Source organism: Hoplias malabaricus, chromosome 7 (assembly GCF_029633855.1).
Source record: "Hoplias malabaricus isolate fHopMal1 chromosome 7, fHopMal1.hap1, whole genome shotgun sequence".
Taxonomy (NCBI): Eukaryota; Metazoa; Chordata; class Actinopteri; order Characiformes; family Erythrinidae; genus Hoplias; species Hoplias malabaricus.
The window spans coordinates 22116851-22132330 of NC_089806.1; the positions used below are offsets into that span (position 1 = coordinate 22116851).

Genomic DNA, 15480 nt, shown 5'->3' on the forward strand with positions numbered 1-15480 from the left:
AGTGATTTTAGTGTGGAGTGTATTTAGAGCCTCTGTATGTGTTTTAGGCATCAAATCTTTGTATTTTATTTAATTTATTGCATGGAACTTGAGATAAAATTGCAGTCCAGACTGATATCTGTTGGCAATCAGCATTAGAAAATGCTGGAAATAAGGTGAACTCTTTCTGGAGGGATCATTTATTCCATACATGTTAAACTCATCTACAATCTTTAATTAAGGAGAGCAGTTGATAATGAAGCAAATTATCAGAGCTAGAAGGATTTATGTCTCAATTCTAATTCTCACATTTAATGTGCCTCTAGATTTAGACAGGCCTAGTCTAGTTCTGTGGTGCAAGCCTTTCATGCATCAGAATGTAATCAGACTGTACTGCAAAACTAATGCCATTTTCTAATCTTATCAACATGAGATCAATGAAGAATGTGAATGTAATTAAATTGTACTTCCTAAAGGAGAACTCAAGAGTGATGTCTACACATTTTCTTTCCAGTGGTAAAAGAATGTAATTACTGACTGTAAAAAAGGTCTCCAGTTTTGCTTTGTCTTAGAGCACTCTTTACCTAAGGTGAGGTCCAGATAAAATATCATGAGTAAATACAAACAGTAATTTTTCTCTACATCACAGCTTTGCCAGTGAACGTGTTGTAAAGAGCTATGAAAATAAAAGAAATAAATAATATAAAACACTCTCACACACCCCTATTCTGAAACACACAATGTACAGCTGTTTTGGGTTTATCAGATTTTAGGGTAAATATATGTTATGTAAGGCTTATCATTGTTATTCATATTAATGTTGAGATTTTCAATAACTTAATAGTGCTGTTTATAAAGGTGATTGCTTAAGTGCCAGGAAGATGTAGTGCATTCTCTTCATTTTTACAGATGTGTTCCCTCACTATTGGTTCACCTTGACATCAAGTTACTGTATATATATACATTGGGCGGCACTGTGGCGCAGCAGGTAGTGTTGCAGTCACACAGCTCCAGGGACCTGGAGGCTCTCCAGGTGACTGTGAGGAGTTTGGTGTGTTCTCCCCGTGTCCGCGTGGATTTCCTCCGGGTGCTCTGGTTTCTTCCCACGGTCCAAAAACACACTTTGGTAGGTGGATTGGCGACTCAAAAGTGTCCCTAGGTGTGAGTGTGTGTGTGTGTTGCCCTATGAAGGAATGGCGGCCCATCCAGGGTGTGTTCCCACCTTGCGCCCAATGAATATATGTATAATCTGACATCTTCGTTCATAGTTCCCTAGTTAGTGGAACTTTCCAGAGCATTATGACAAGAGAACTGATTATTAGTGCAGAACCATAAGTGGCAATTGATGCCACCAAAATTCAGTCTTCTTCAAAAGTCAGACACCATGACTGGGTGTGGTAGAATGGATCTGTGTGCTGGCAATATGGAGGCCCTTAATTTTATCAACAAAAAAACAGCATACACTATTTACAAAATAAAGAAGCTGGAGAGCTCAACACTAATATTCACTTCCCACTTTTCACAAGCTTTAAGCTATGGTAATCCTCTGATGGTCAAACTTTTGTTAAGCATATGCGTTTAAACTTGAGACTTGTCTCTCTTGCTGCTCTGCACCACTACCAGTATTAAGACAACAGGTAGGGGAACACTTGTGGGAAACACAAAGCGCAGTCTGTAAAGACATGAATGAGCGAGTTTGGTGTGGAAGAAATTGACTGCCCTGCGCCGAGCCCTGACCTCCACTCAAAGGAATACCTTTGGGGTGATATAGGGCAGAGACTTTGAGCAAGGCCTTCTTGTCCAACATTAGTGTCTGACTTCACAAATGCGCTTCTGGAAAAATGATCCCAAATTCCCATAAACACACTCCTAAAACTTGTGAAAAGCCTTCCCAGAAGAGTTGAAGCTGTTATAGCTGCAAAGGGTGGGCAGGCATCATATTATAGATTAGGAATGTGTTGTCACACAAGTTCATAAGCATGCAAAAGCAGGCAAGTGAATACTTTAGGCGACAGATTCCATAGACGTACTTCCTAAAAAACTGACTTGCACTTTACTGTTGTTTTGATAAGAAATGAGTCAAGGCTAATTTCCCTCTTAATTTTGTAGTTGATACAGCTGGTACAGTAATTACTTTGGTTATTTATTATATAGGTTATTTCTGTTAATAGAACTTGATGTTTTTTTTTCTCATCTATCGTCCTTTAATTGTTATATGTCTCACACAGACAAAATTTGAACCCTGCATTCATCAGTTGATTAGGCTGGTCAAGGAACTGAACAAATATTCAAACCTAAAGTTTATGGTGATCACAGTGGGAATAAAACATCAAACAATGCCACAATTTACACTGAATTTATTTTAGAAAATACATCTCAGTACAATCTCAAGAATTTGAAATATACATCACATTCAAACATTCATTTATTTTACACTAACACGACACATTTTTTAATGTAGATGAGTTATTTTACATTATTCAGCAGTCAAACATTAGATTATAATTACTGTATTTACTGTGAAAGCTGGTGAAGTCACTGAATATGATGGCATACTAAAAAAGAGCTTGTCCAGTATCACAAGATTTCTGGAACTAATAATCACTTATTGGATTCTTGGTATGTTACCAACATAAACCAAGAAAACGTGTGAAAAGTCCCCTATGGGAATTTCAGACCATTGGTTCCTACACTAATCTCATCTTTTCCTTGCACATTTTAATTTTAACTGGTCCCAACACCCCTGCTCCAACTTATGAACTAATAAATAAGCCCTTGTGGAGTTGGGTTGGGGGTGGACAGAGCAGGAAAACTTTAAAAAGTGCAAAACTTGAGGTCCTTCTATGTCCTCCCATGCATACAGGAGAGGAAAACCAGTCACAGTTTCAGCAGTCTTATAGCAAACCTGATCTAGAATAGAGGTCTGCTGGTTTATGAAATTGAAACTCAAGACAACCTGGTTGGAGTGGTACTGTTAAATTTGAAACCTGAACCAGACACAAACTGACATATACTGGTATTCTGTCAATTTATTATATACCAACAAGATTTACTGGCAGTTTATTTTTGTGATATGGTTGACTGCATGTAACAGTGTACAGCATATAACCCTCTGATCCACAGTTAGTCCTATAGCACTCTACTGCTTTTTTCTTGTAATAGAAATGCTTCAGACCCAATACAAGCCTGAACACGGGGAAAGTTCCTCTATCACAAAAAATATAGATGGTTTTTAGAAAGAGGGAGACCTATGTCTCCTTTCGAGCACCCTTTTCAAGGGAGGCTGAGAAGTATGATTCTCTGGTCCCGGTTTTAAACATGGCAACCTCCACCCCAGTTTGTCAATCCAAAGGCACTGTACTCAAGGTTCACGCAGTATTGCAGAGGCATGTCAGTCAAGCTTCTGGGCAAAAACATCCATTGGAGGTGACTTGCCACTGTGGAGCTTTCTAACCACCCCTAGCAACTGCAGCCGGGATATGGAATCAGACACCCCAGACTTCCTGCCCAACCTCTTGCACAGGAGGCATGTCTCAGGTATAGAAGTTCCTCAAAGTGCTCCTTCCAACACCTGACAATAAGCTTAGTCAAGCTCAGAGTTTCATCCTCTGATGAGACGCATCATCCTTGTACTCTCAGTTTCAGTTGTGTTCACAATCTCGGCAGTAAGTCAAGCTTGTTCAGTGTGGGCATAGGTATAGGCTGTGCCTCATCTACAATCCTGTTCCTGATATTTATGGCCAGGGTGGCAAAGCATAACCTACGACAGGAGGGTTTCTGTTAGGGTGGATCGTGACATGGCTTCCTGGAAAGGTGGCCCCTGACATACACCTGAGCGATTTGCAGCCAAGTGGGAAGCGGTCAATATGTGGATCAACATCTCCAAGTCTAAAGCCATTGTTATCTCCCGGAAACAGGTGGCATGCCCCTTTCAAGATAGGGAGCAAAAACCTACCCTAACTTAAGAAGCTGAAGTATCTCAGGTTCTTGTTCAAAAGCGATGGGAAGAGGGATTGCAAATTTGACAGGATAGGTATAGCGTCTGCAGTAATGCATTCAATGTACTAGTGTGCAGTATACCAACATTCACCTACTGTCATGAGCTTTTAGTAAAAACATAAACAAGTATCAGTATCAAGTATCAATCTCAAATGCAAGTGGCTGAAATTAGTTTTCTCTGACAGGGTTGGGCCTACTCTCTTTGATAAGGCTAATTAAGGTCTGAGCATCAAATAAGGATACTTCCTGGACTTCTCCCACTAGAAGTATGCCAGTAACAGTCAACTCGAAAGAGGCCCTGGAGTAGACCAAAGACTCTCGAGATATTATATCTCCTGGTTGGCCTGGGAATGTCTGGGGATCTTCAGAAAGAGCTGGTGGAAGTTGCAGGGGAGGGAGATATCTGGACCTTTTTGGCTGCCCTATTCCAAGTGGAAAAGGTGGTGATGGAGACTACAAGAGTTGTAAGAAATCAAGACAGTTTTGGAGCAGAAAATAATGGCAGAAAACCTAGCCTGAAACACAGTGCTTTATCATTTCTTATCAGGCTCAGATTGGGAAGCAGACCTCTAATCCAGAATCAGTATTCTGAGGTATGTTAAAACAGGCCCTAAATTTCAATTGCTATGCTCTCATGTAGAACAGTACTCTTATGGAATACAGGCCATCGACTACAATAAATACAACCACAAAACTTCACAAAGTATTGCCATTCAAAGATAGCAATAAGCCTGTGTTTTCTTTTATTTTATATTGCACCCCTAAAATAGATTATCCGTTTATTGCCAAAAAGTAATTAAAAACCACCACAAAGACAACAAAAAAATGCTCATTGCTCTGAAGACATGCACCACCACTATAGGCAAAGTGTAATAACTCTGCTAGACACAGAACCTAGATAGCATATGATCTTTAGTGTTTAGCTATATACGCTTACTATCTCACAACCACACTGTAAATAGTTAACTTGAGTAGCAGCATTGAAGTGTTACATAAACGAATGCATGCTACAGCTCAAACTGAGGAATGCAGAAGCAGAGATGAATAAAACACAAGGAACTGACAAGTGAAAAGAGGGAAACATGCAATCTGCACTACGACAATGAAGGAAAATTTAAAGAGGTTGTAATTAAACCTCTTTATTGTTATGGCTTTGGGAAGAAACAGAGAGCACTACTGAACTGCTACTCCACTAAATTATCAATGTAGAATGTTCTTAGGAGGATCCTGCCTGAGGGGAAACGTGCATGTTTCTAAATTTATCTTAATTGCACATATACATCTAACATAATATTTCTAGAGCTATGACAAACAGCAGCTAAGGCCTTACACAGTGCTGTCAAGTTAATAAAGCCACAGATTTAACACCTGCTCAAGTCAGTTTAATATTTCTTTTCTTCCAGTGCAGAAATCTTAACATAAGATAGAAAGTACATCAAACAAATTTGGTACTCACAGTACTCTTCCACAGCAACAGAAAATAATTAAGAAAAAGTACAACAGAAAGACCTACAGCAGCTCCACATTCAGTTCGTTTTCAGGCAAAACACATGGTATGGGAGTGGGCATTATATCTACAATAACATTAATGTAGTTGCAAAATGATATATATAAATATTCAATTTTACTAGCAAATTGTACACACCATGTTTAGTGAGGTTTGCTGAAACATGTGGTGCTACCTTAAAAAATACTTTTTGTGGAACATACATGATGGTACTGGCAGGCCACTCACACTCCTATCCAGGTTTAGCTGAATAAATACTCTGCACAAGTCGGCAGAATCAGCTATGAACTAGCTTATGATGCTTCATTTGAGCAGCACAAAAAATCAATGGAATGCTGTGCAACAGTATTTTGCTGTTGTTAAAAAAAACCAAAAAAAAAACCACACACTGTCAAAGTGAGAAGCAACTATTCTGGAAAAAATTCTCTCACAGCTGTGGCCATAACCCATTTAAATATCTTATTTAAAACAAAATAAAAAGTATGAAACGGTGAAGCTGAGAGCGTAAAAAGGTAAAAAATAATAATTGTAATAAATGTTTGTAGCATTAGAGATTCAAATTAGACACCAAGAAAAGAAAAACATATTCATTTGCATAAAGAATGAAAACAATAAAACAAACATTTAGTGGTCCTGAATGCGCATAGTATGGCTCATCTGCTTAAAGAGACAGGACTCTGCATTGAGGCTCCCTGCATGGGGGAAAAAGTACAATATAATAATATCCAAAATACAGCTCCCGTTCTGCAGCATGTTTAATATTCAAATAAAAGACAACAGATATTTTGTTCCCAACACCATTTTTCTAAAATGCAGCAAAATGTCTGGCAGGTGTTAGCTGCAAATGGAGCAAGTTAAATGATTTATGGCTTGTATTACAAGCAGAGAATAATGGACATTACACTTTTCTGCAAGCCTAAATATTATGTTTTTTTTTTTTTAATGAACGTGAACAGTCATCACATACTTATTATTGTTAGAAGAGATCAGAGGTCATTCTTCTGGATCTATCTTTCAACCGTCTTAACCATGATGTCTACAAGGAGCTGCAGGTTTTCATTCCAGTCAAGCAGAATTACTAGCTGGTCCACTTAATTAATCAGTTGTTCTCAGCAATGCCCTTTACCTTCCATTTTTTTCCCTAGCCACTGTCAAATTCTTAAATTGCTTGATTTAAAAATACCTCCCTTAGACCTGTATTGCAAATGAATGATTGAATATTACATTAAAATATTTTAAATACATACACAACATACATTCACAAAGAATGAAACTGGTGACATGATATTTCTTCAACCATAAGGCCTAGTCTAAGTGTCTAGTTCTTACATATTTTCAAGAGGGGTCCTCTAGCTGTCAGGAGTTAACTTGACTGGACTCTCCTTACAGTTTTCTACTCAAATCCACCTAAGCTTTACTCTAGTTGTCCAATCATGCTTTGCAACATGACAGGAGACAACCACAAAGCCTCCACCAGGTTGTACTGACAGTATCCCATGAAGAAACCAAACGCTACGTCTGTCACATTGTGCCGTCCAAGGAGTACCCGGGAGAAACCCACGAAGGCTGCCCAGAGCAGGACCAACACACGCAGTGGGGCAGCCAGCACCAGGTGGGCCAGCAGAAAGCGGGCACACATAGCAGCACGAGTGGCATGGCCTGATGGGAAGGAATAACGGTCCACTGAAAATGAGGCAAACATGTCCATGCGGTTATGGGCAGGACGTCGGCGTCGCACTAAGGCTTTAACTATGCCCACCAACACCAGGTCCAACACCAAAGCTGTGAGGGAAAGGAAAGAGGGCATCAGCATTGAAGAATTTATTAGAATTTTGTTTCAGTTTTGCAAAAAGTGTTTAATGACCTTTAGAACTATCACATCAGACATTAAACATTCTATATTGTCCTATACATTTAATCAACAATAAAAAATAATAATGGAAGCATTACTGAGTTCCATTTAAAAAGGTAAGCTGATGGAAGTGCATACTTACCATTCCTTCTTACCATTATCATTCTTACTAAACTGGCCAAATATCGATATAGAAAGGAGCAAACATAGGCTGATGACAATCATAAAACACTAACAACGTCCATGGATACATCCACAGAACACCCAGGTCCATTGTATAGTTATAAGTTGAAGTCACATTTGAAGTGCAACTGCTGGTTTTCTTAACCTTTTTAACCTAAAGGGCCAAACGTCCATGGTGTGTGATCACTGTTTAAGGACACAGGCTAAGTTGAAATACTGGCAACCCTGAGTGCAGTGCTGAAGCCAGTATTCTTTCTGAGACGTGCCCAATCCAAAGCATACCTCTATTGGGGTTTCACCTGAGATTCCATCCTCTATCCAATCACATTATACTCCAAACTCTCCGCTTTACCAGTACACATAATATTTTACACAGGCATAGCGTCCTTCAGCCATGAAGTGACCAACCGAGCAAACTTTGTGGTAGATTTTAAAAAAGTATGCTAAAAAACTCCATGACCAGAGACGGAACAAAATGAGAGTGAAGCAGCAACACTACAGGACAGACCCAGAGAGCATTTTTTTCTCTGAACAGATAAACAAGCTGTTCAGAAACAAACTGTCACATAGGGAAAACCTTGGTGGTTTGCCTGCCTCTTCTTTCCCTTATGGCTATCCTCCATCTGTCTTTAATACACAGCTCTACCTCTAGCACTCATTAAAAGCTTTGTCTGATGGACCAGCTATCTGTGGTCTCTCTGTTGGGCTGTTTGAGGATAAAACCAACACTGGTACATTAAAAGCAGACACTCATCTAGAGAAAAGCACTGACACTGTGCAAGGACATTTCTGTTAAGAGCCTGCATGTTGAACTGAACTGCTGTGAGGCTCATATTGTTAATGTCCCCAAACATCAAACATTCAGTCTGAACTACTTGTGAACAAATATGGGAGGGGGAAGATTATATTTTATATACATCCACAGAACAAAGAGAAGTACAATACTGAAATAAATTTAGTATTGGCCAAGAGTTTATTTTCCAGGCAGGCCACGAAGGACACATTCTTATTTACAAAGTCAGTCAAAAGCAGAGTGACAAAAACATTAAAAACTAAAAAATTATTGAAGAGCAAAACAGGTACAATTATCACTAAAAATATCTCTGATGCGATCCCTAAAGCAGCAACGGAAATAACTTACACAAATGGCTATAAAGTTATTATTATAAAGTTATATATGTTCTTGTTTCTGCTTTTTTGGCAATCTCTCCTGATGAATCTGCATTGTCTTGAGCAGTATCCTCATTTAGGCTACCTCCATTACTGGTGGCAATTATATTCAAAAGAAGAGTGAATGATATTTTACCGCAAAACCTGGCAATAACTGATTATGCTGACCTGCTGGCAATTAACCAAAAGGCATTGCCAGGTGGTTTAAAACACTGCTAAAGTAAGAATATATAATATAAAACTAAACATGCAGTGCTGTTAGGACAATGACATCAAAATCAGAAGGTAGGCCTGCAAGAGGATTGTGGTATTCCTGAAACTTCAGGACAGTATGGACAAACAGGGAATGAGGTCAGGATAATACAAAGTATAGGTTAGGTTGCAATATAGTAAGTTTGGTTTAATGATGCTAGAAACCAGTGTAATGAATACACAGATTGTGACTCCTGAGAGGGACAGCAGAAGCCATAAGAAAAAATGTGGGACACAGGAACTCAGCTGGTAGAAACCCCACCCTTTTGATGTAAGAGAGTGGGCTCTTGTTTTACACTCATTTTTTTCTGCCATTGGAAACAACCCTTCCTGCCCAGCATTTAGAGACCTGTGGCAGTGAGAAAAAGACTTCGTTACAGGTGTCTTGGCGGGTGCAGGTTACAATTTAAAAACCAAACCAGGGCTACTCTCAGGTGCTCACAGTTACTGACGTCAAGTTGTTTATTTTTCAAATGTGATGCCACTGTAAGCCAGTCTTGGATGAGACCTACTAACTGGTTAAAAGCATTGTCATAGCACATCTTAAACCGGAACGTGTGTGACTGAATGAGCTATAAGACTGGTCCCGAAGTTTTTTTCTTATTTAAATAAATTTTAATAACAACCTTATTAATACTCAAAATTTTGGTAGAAAAAAAAGACAAAACAAATACTACATTACCCATGAGCAAGTTGAGCATGACCTCCTGGCCCGCAGCGCTGTCGCTTTTGTATAAACAGTACGCGGCTCCGAGAAGCCACGGGATCCCATGTCCGGAGACCTCCACTAGCTTCATGATGGGGCGCACGCTGCCCCACGAGGAGTCCTCACAGGCGCAAACACCGAGCCGTTTCGACAGCCACAGGTCCACGGCGAGCAACGAGCTGAACGCGATGCCGAGGAGCGACGGGTTGAGGCGCATGCAGTCCTCCTCGGGCATTGGCGACGCTCCGGTGGAGCTCGTTGAGGCGTTGGAAGAGCCGGAGCCGCGACGGCGGGTCGGACTGTCCGCAGCCCGGAGCCGTGCAGTCGCAGAGGACTCCGAGCCTGAGCCCTGCCGCTGCAAAGCCGCCGCCGCTGCCACCGGGGAACCGGGAGCAGCGGGGGAGCGACTCAGAGACATGAACTCGTACCGGCCGCCACTCCGGGATTTAGGAGAAGGCATCTCCCCCCACTGCAGCACTGCCACGGACTCGGGGAGTCTTTATTTATTTATTTATTTAAAGCACTGGTTTAACGCGTCCAGATCAGTCCTCTATAGCTCAAACACACCAGAGAAACAGCAACCCGCCATCTTCAACATTCACTACCTCCACCCGGTGCACTCTGGGAAAATACTGTCCAAGATAATGACGGTTGACAATCACGTGACCGAGGACGGCGCTCTGAGAATCATTACACACACACACACACACACACACACACACACATATATATATATATATAAAACCTATTATTAGGTTAATAAATATAATTTATTATTAAATATTATTTGAAACATTATTCTCAGCCAAACTATTAAAAATAATAGTAAAAATACTAAAAATACAGGGACATTTTTCTGTAAAATTCTATCTACGGTGTCAAGTTAAGAAAAGAATAACGGAGAAATTATGTTTGTAAATAAAGGCCACGGTAAGACACATCGTTTAAGAAATAAAAATTTGACTCAGTCTCAGTTAATGTCTGTCTCAGCATCAGGAGTTTTAAAATTAATGTATATTCCCACAATGAAAGAAGACTCTATGTAACTCTAATAAATCTATAGTTTTTAAATAGTTAAGTCATTTACCAACCCCCGAGCAAACACTATTGTAATTGTCAGTGTTTCTGTGTTGGTGAAGTCCAATCATATTGCAATGTAATGTGTTATAACAGCAGCATGTGTCCTGTCTTTCTAAAAATTTAGCATCCAATTCTACAGGTGTTAAAAAGACAGCACACTGATATTTCTGTTCTGATATAACAGGGTTAGAGTTGTGTGGCTCGATAAATAGGCTTCTGATTAGTGATTTTTATTTATTTATTTATTTATTTTTTGCTTTGCTTATATCTACGTATGATATATATTATTAGTGGCAGATATATGCGTATGGTATTGAGGATGAATATAGGGCTAAATGGATAAAAATCGGATTTTATCAGAATGTTGAGTATAGTTAATAGTTTTAGTTAATTCTTTTGACAATATTTACAGAGATGAGGCTGACGGTAACAGTTGATGGGACAACAAATTGAGAGACGACTCAAAACAGTTCCCGAAGACAACACCAGGTGCCGCCAAATTATGGTATTAAATATATTAAGACAAAACCTTTAATATACACACTGTATATACAGGTGCTGGTCATAAAATTAGAATATCACGAAAAAGTTGATTTATTTCAGTAATTTCATTCAAAAATTAAAACTTGTATATTATACTCATTCATTACACACAGACCGACATATTTCAAGTGTTAATTTTTTTTTAATTTGATGATTTTATGAACAGCACCTGTATAGATACCTAAGTTATGCCTAATTAAAGTGTAGTATCCCAAATGTCTCTAATATTCCGCTGTCAATATGTACAAAAAAAAACAGAATTGCCATAAATGTACTTAATATTTGTTTGTCATTATTTATGACTCTTTATGAATGGAGACTTACTTCCAGAATGATATCCGACCATGGCAAACATTTTAGAAGCAGTAAAATAATTAATACTGAAATTAAATATATAGGGCAGGTTATTCATTAATATTGTTATAGGAATATCATTGTAATGTACAAATGTGCATTATTATATAAACATATGGCATTTGCAACATAATGCAAACCCTTCAAGACTGGTGGAAAAGTCAGTTTTATGATGCTAACTGTAGATGTCCTAAACTTGCTACCAGTAAAGTTATCTAAGTGATCGTGCCTAATTCGCCTCGGTACAACAACCCAGCCTCATTTTCCCATTTCCAAGCGAACATCCAATGCTCAAAATGTACAAGGACAGTTTCCGGAGGTATACAGCTGTGTCAGCATTTAAATCTTGACCTGGACTCCCATTTAACACTAACAAGGGCCAAAGTCTTCCTTAGATTGTGCAATACTCTTCACACGTTTCAGGCAGACGACACAGCATTTGACTGACTTTGGGTAAGAAATGTTCCCTCAGTGATATAAGAAATGTAGTATACTATATACTGAGAGCTGCATAGCATTTTTGCAAATGTATGCTGTTGTAAGCACATTATATTGATTTTAAATATGATCATATTAACTGTGACAAAGTTCCTGGGTGTTGTGTGAAACACTGATCTCCTACTACAGAATTCTGAAAACATTTAAAGCTCTTATGTTTTATGTTCTTATGTACAAGTTTTTGTGTGTTTTTCTCTGTAGAAATTTGGAGTAATACCTATAAATACTTTTTAAAAAAAATCATGTTCCAGTTTCATATATGGCAGATTTTGTAAAGTGTTAAATCAATTTGTGACCAGAACACACCACTGAGAACATGTTCTCAGATACAAAGGGTATCATTTTTTAAGGTTTTTGTTTGTTTGTTTGTTTTTACTGTAGTCATTTGGAGTTAAATAATTTCAACATCCATTCCAATGAATTGTACTTTTCATGAAATGTAAATACCTATCAATCAAGTCCTACAGCAGAAACAGATGAAAATCATACCCAGTGTATGTTGTTCAAGATTATATTAGAATTTTCTGGTAAAAAATATGAATGTAACCGTTTAATAGCATTTCAAATTCTACCGTGTATGAAATGTTCACTTTCATGAAATTTGATTTACTATTACTGTAAAACACAAACTATAATGTGTATCTAAGAACATGTTCTTTAATACTGCCTCAGCTAGCAGCGAACACTCCCTCAAAATTGGCTGATGTTACCTACAAGTTCTAAAAAGTTTTAAAGCAAAGTCTAATCACAGAATGTTTTAATGAACCCGAGAGAAACACACCTTATATAATCAGCTTTGTAAGTCTTGAATGACTGAATGCTTCTGTGAGCTCCGTATATCGTTAGAAAGCGCAGATCCTACTGTTTCTAAAAATAGCGCTCTCATCGCGGTGCTGTGAAGCCTCTGGGAGTAATCCAGTGTGAAAAACCACCTAAAAATCAAGGCGCTCCTTCAAAATTTTGGTCTTATGTCCTTGTCATGAAAGACTAATGATAGGCGCTAAAATCATAAAAAAAAACCGCTGAAAAAGGGACAAGAAAGACGCTGTTTACTTTCAGTTTCGTTTTGACTCACATAACGTCAACCCACGCTGTCTCTGGGCAGAAAAATATGAGTCATCAGCAAAAACATATTCCTATTATTGATTTATAGTTTTTTTTAGGTTTCACATCAAATAACACTGCATTAGATCAACAAATATAAACTAAAAACTTAAATAATTATTTATTGTGTGTTTTCTAAATAAACAAATATTATTTTATCATTTTTTAAAAAGATTATAATTATAATAATAACTGTAAACATTATCAGCATCTGAAAAAACTGCCAAAGTACCAAAATGTTTTTTATTTGTTGGGATATTGTCCATATTTGCCCTGAACTAAATTCCTGAAAGTCTGGGCCTGCTGTGACTGTCAGAACTTTATCAGTCATACATCCCAGAGCTTAGAATATCAAGAAAAATATGTCCGTCTGATGCTAAAAATTTATTTTGTCACAGTAATATGACATGTAATAAATTAGCATCAAAAATGCTTATGTTTTCAACTAAAATACACCTCACACTAACAATCTGTGTCAAGATATCCACTGTAGGAATATTATTTCAAGGCTGTACATTGAGAAATATGAAAAAAAAAGCAGGCGCAAAAAAATTTTTGGTCAAAACATGACAAATTTATAGAAAAATTGATTTATCGGTCAGCATGAAAACCTCAAGTGATTACATATTTGAGTAGCTAAGGTTCTTTAGAAAATAAAACAACATAGCCATATTCAATATGTCACATAATTACTGTTTAAATGCAACTGAAAGAGGCACTGACAAATAAACGGAATAGCAAAATAGCTATATATATAGGGTCCATAGGGTTAATGATGTTTGTGATTTCAAACAATGCTCCTATAATGTTGAATGTTACCCAAGATAACATTTTAACTGCAACATTTAGGGAATGTTTTAAAGATGATGTCAGGGCCAAAGATTGTTACCTGATAGAAAAGGAAGAATTTTCTCATAGCAACATTTGAAAAATGTAATATGGATGTTATTAAGACCTGAGACTACAATGTTTTTTTTTGTTTGTTTTGTTTTATTAAATGCTCCTGTAACATGATGTTAACAAAGGTAGAAGGTTTGGCCTTCATCATTCTAAGGATGTTCTGGGGATGTTGCTGTGGTTACAGAATGTTCTTATGTAGAATGTTGTTTTATAAATAACATTCTCACAATGTTACTTAATAAGAGAAGAACATTCTCAGCGAAATGTTCTGGAAAAAAATCATGGAAATTATTGGAACCTGTGATGCTTTTATAATGCTTTTATAGAATGTTTATAGAATGCTTTTATAAAATGTTCCTCTAACACAATATTTTGACAAAAGTAAATTCTCAGGAAGTTTTGGGGATGTTCTTGAGCTAACATCTGCGTTATATAAGAATCCAAGTATTGGGAATACATTTAGAATACAGAATTAATTATATTCAGTTCCAGTAACATTTTGTAAAGAATACAGTTATGTTTTATATTATTAATAGCATACTTTATATACTATAACATTACACATCTCCATCTCTCTCTTTCTAAGCCGCTAACTTTCTCTCAAACTTTAAATTCATTTTTTACTTTTGCCATCAAATATGAAATTTGTATGGAGCCTCTGAAGGGATATGGTGAGATTTTTTAGGCAAAAATGTAGGCAAAAAAACATTTACTGTGTTGTGAGCACCACTTAATAAGCCATGAGCACCGCTTAGTATGTTGTGAACACCACATAGTGTGTTAAGAGCACCACTTAATAAGTCAATAGTACAACGTAAAAGGAATGTCTACAATAGGTGGGGAAAGGCAGCTCTAAGCGTGTCTTTTAAGGTGGAACATTATGTTTGGGGGAAAATAATGATTGTTAGTACATGGCTGAAATTTAACTTGTTGGCAAGTTTTTATTCACTGTTTGAATTACCACAGGAACTCATTTGTAACTGGAGCTGTTTAGTTTCCAGAATTTCTAGCCATTTCAGAATCATAATATCTTTACTGTCATTATACCAGATTTAACAACATTAAGGTGCAATACTTTACAATGTTGAAACCAATTCATTTTTAAAAAAACTATAATTCACATAGATTTATATTCAGAATAACACACAAACAGACCTTCTGTCAGTAACGTGGTTGAAGTGAGCACCAAAAATAAGAAAGAAAGAAAAATAGCTTTTACCCCGCTGCTGTACGGGCACTCAGTAACTCAATATAAGGTCTCTTCAAATTCATTTTATATAACATGGGACTGTGCAATATTTTCATCTGGTTGTGATAAACTCAGATGTGTTTGTCCACTGTGTCAGCGTAGTG

The 15480-nt window shown here is 37.5% G+C and overlaps 1 protein-coding gene across 1 annotated transcript; it reads right to left on the minus strand.

Annotated features, from left to right (window-relative positions):
• Positions 1-2366: 2366 nt before the first annotated feature.
• Positions 2367-10301, minus strand: plpp6 (phospholipid phosphatase 6). Its single transcript, XM_066677413.1, has 2 exons — positions 9625-10301; positions 2367-7267 (listed from the first exon to the last, which is right to left on the minus strand). The coding sequence occupies exons 1-2, from the start codon at positions 10106-10108 to the stop codon at positions 6900-6902; spliced, it is 852 nt and encodes a 283-aa protein (XP_066533510.1). The 5' UTR covers positions 10109-10301; the 3' UTR covers positions 2367-6899.
• Positions 10302-15480: the final 5179 nt, after the last annotated feature.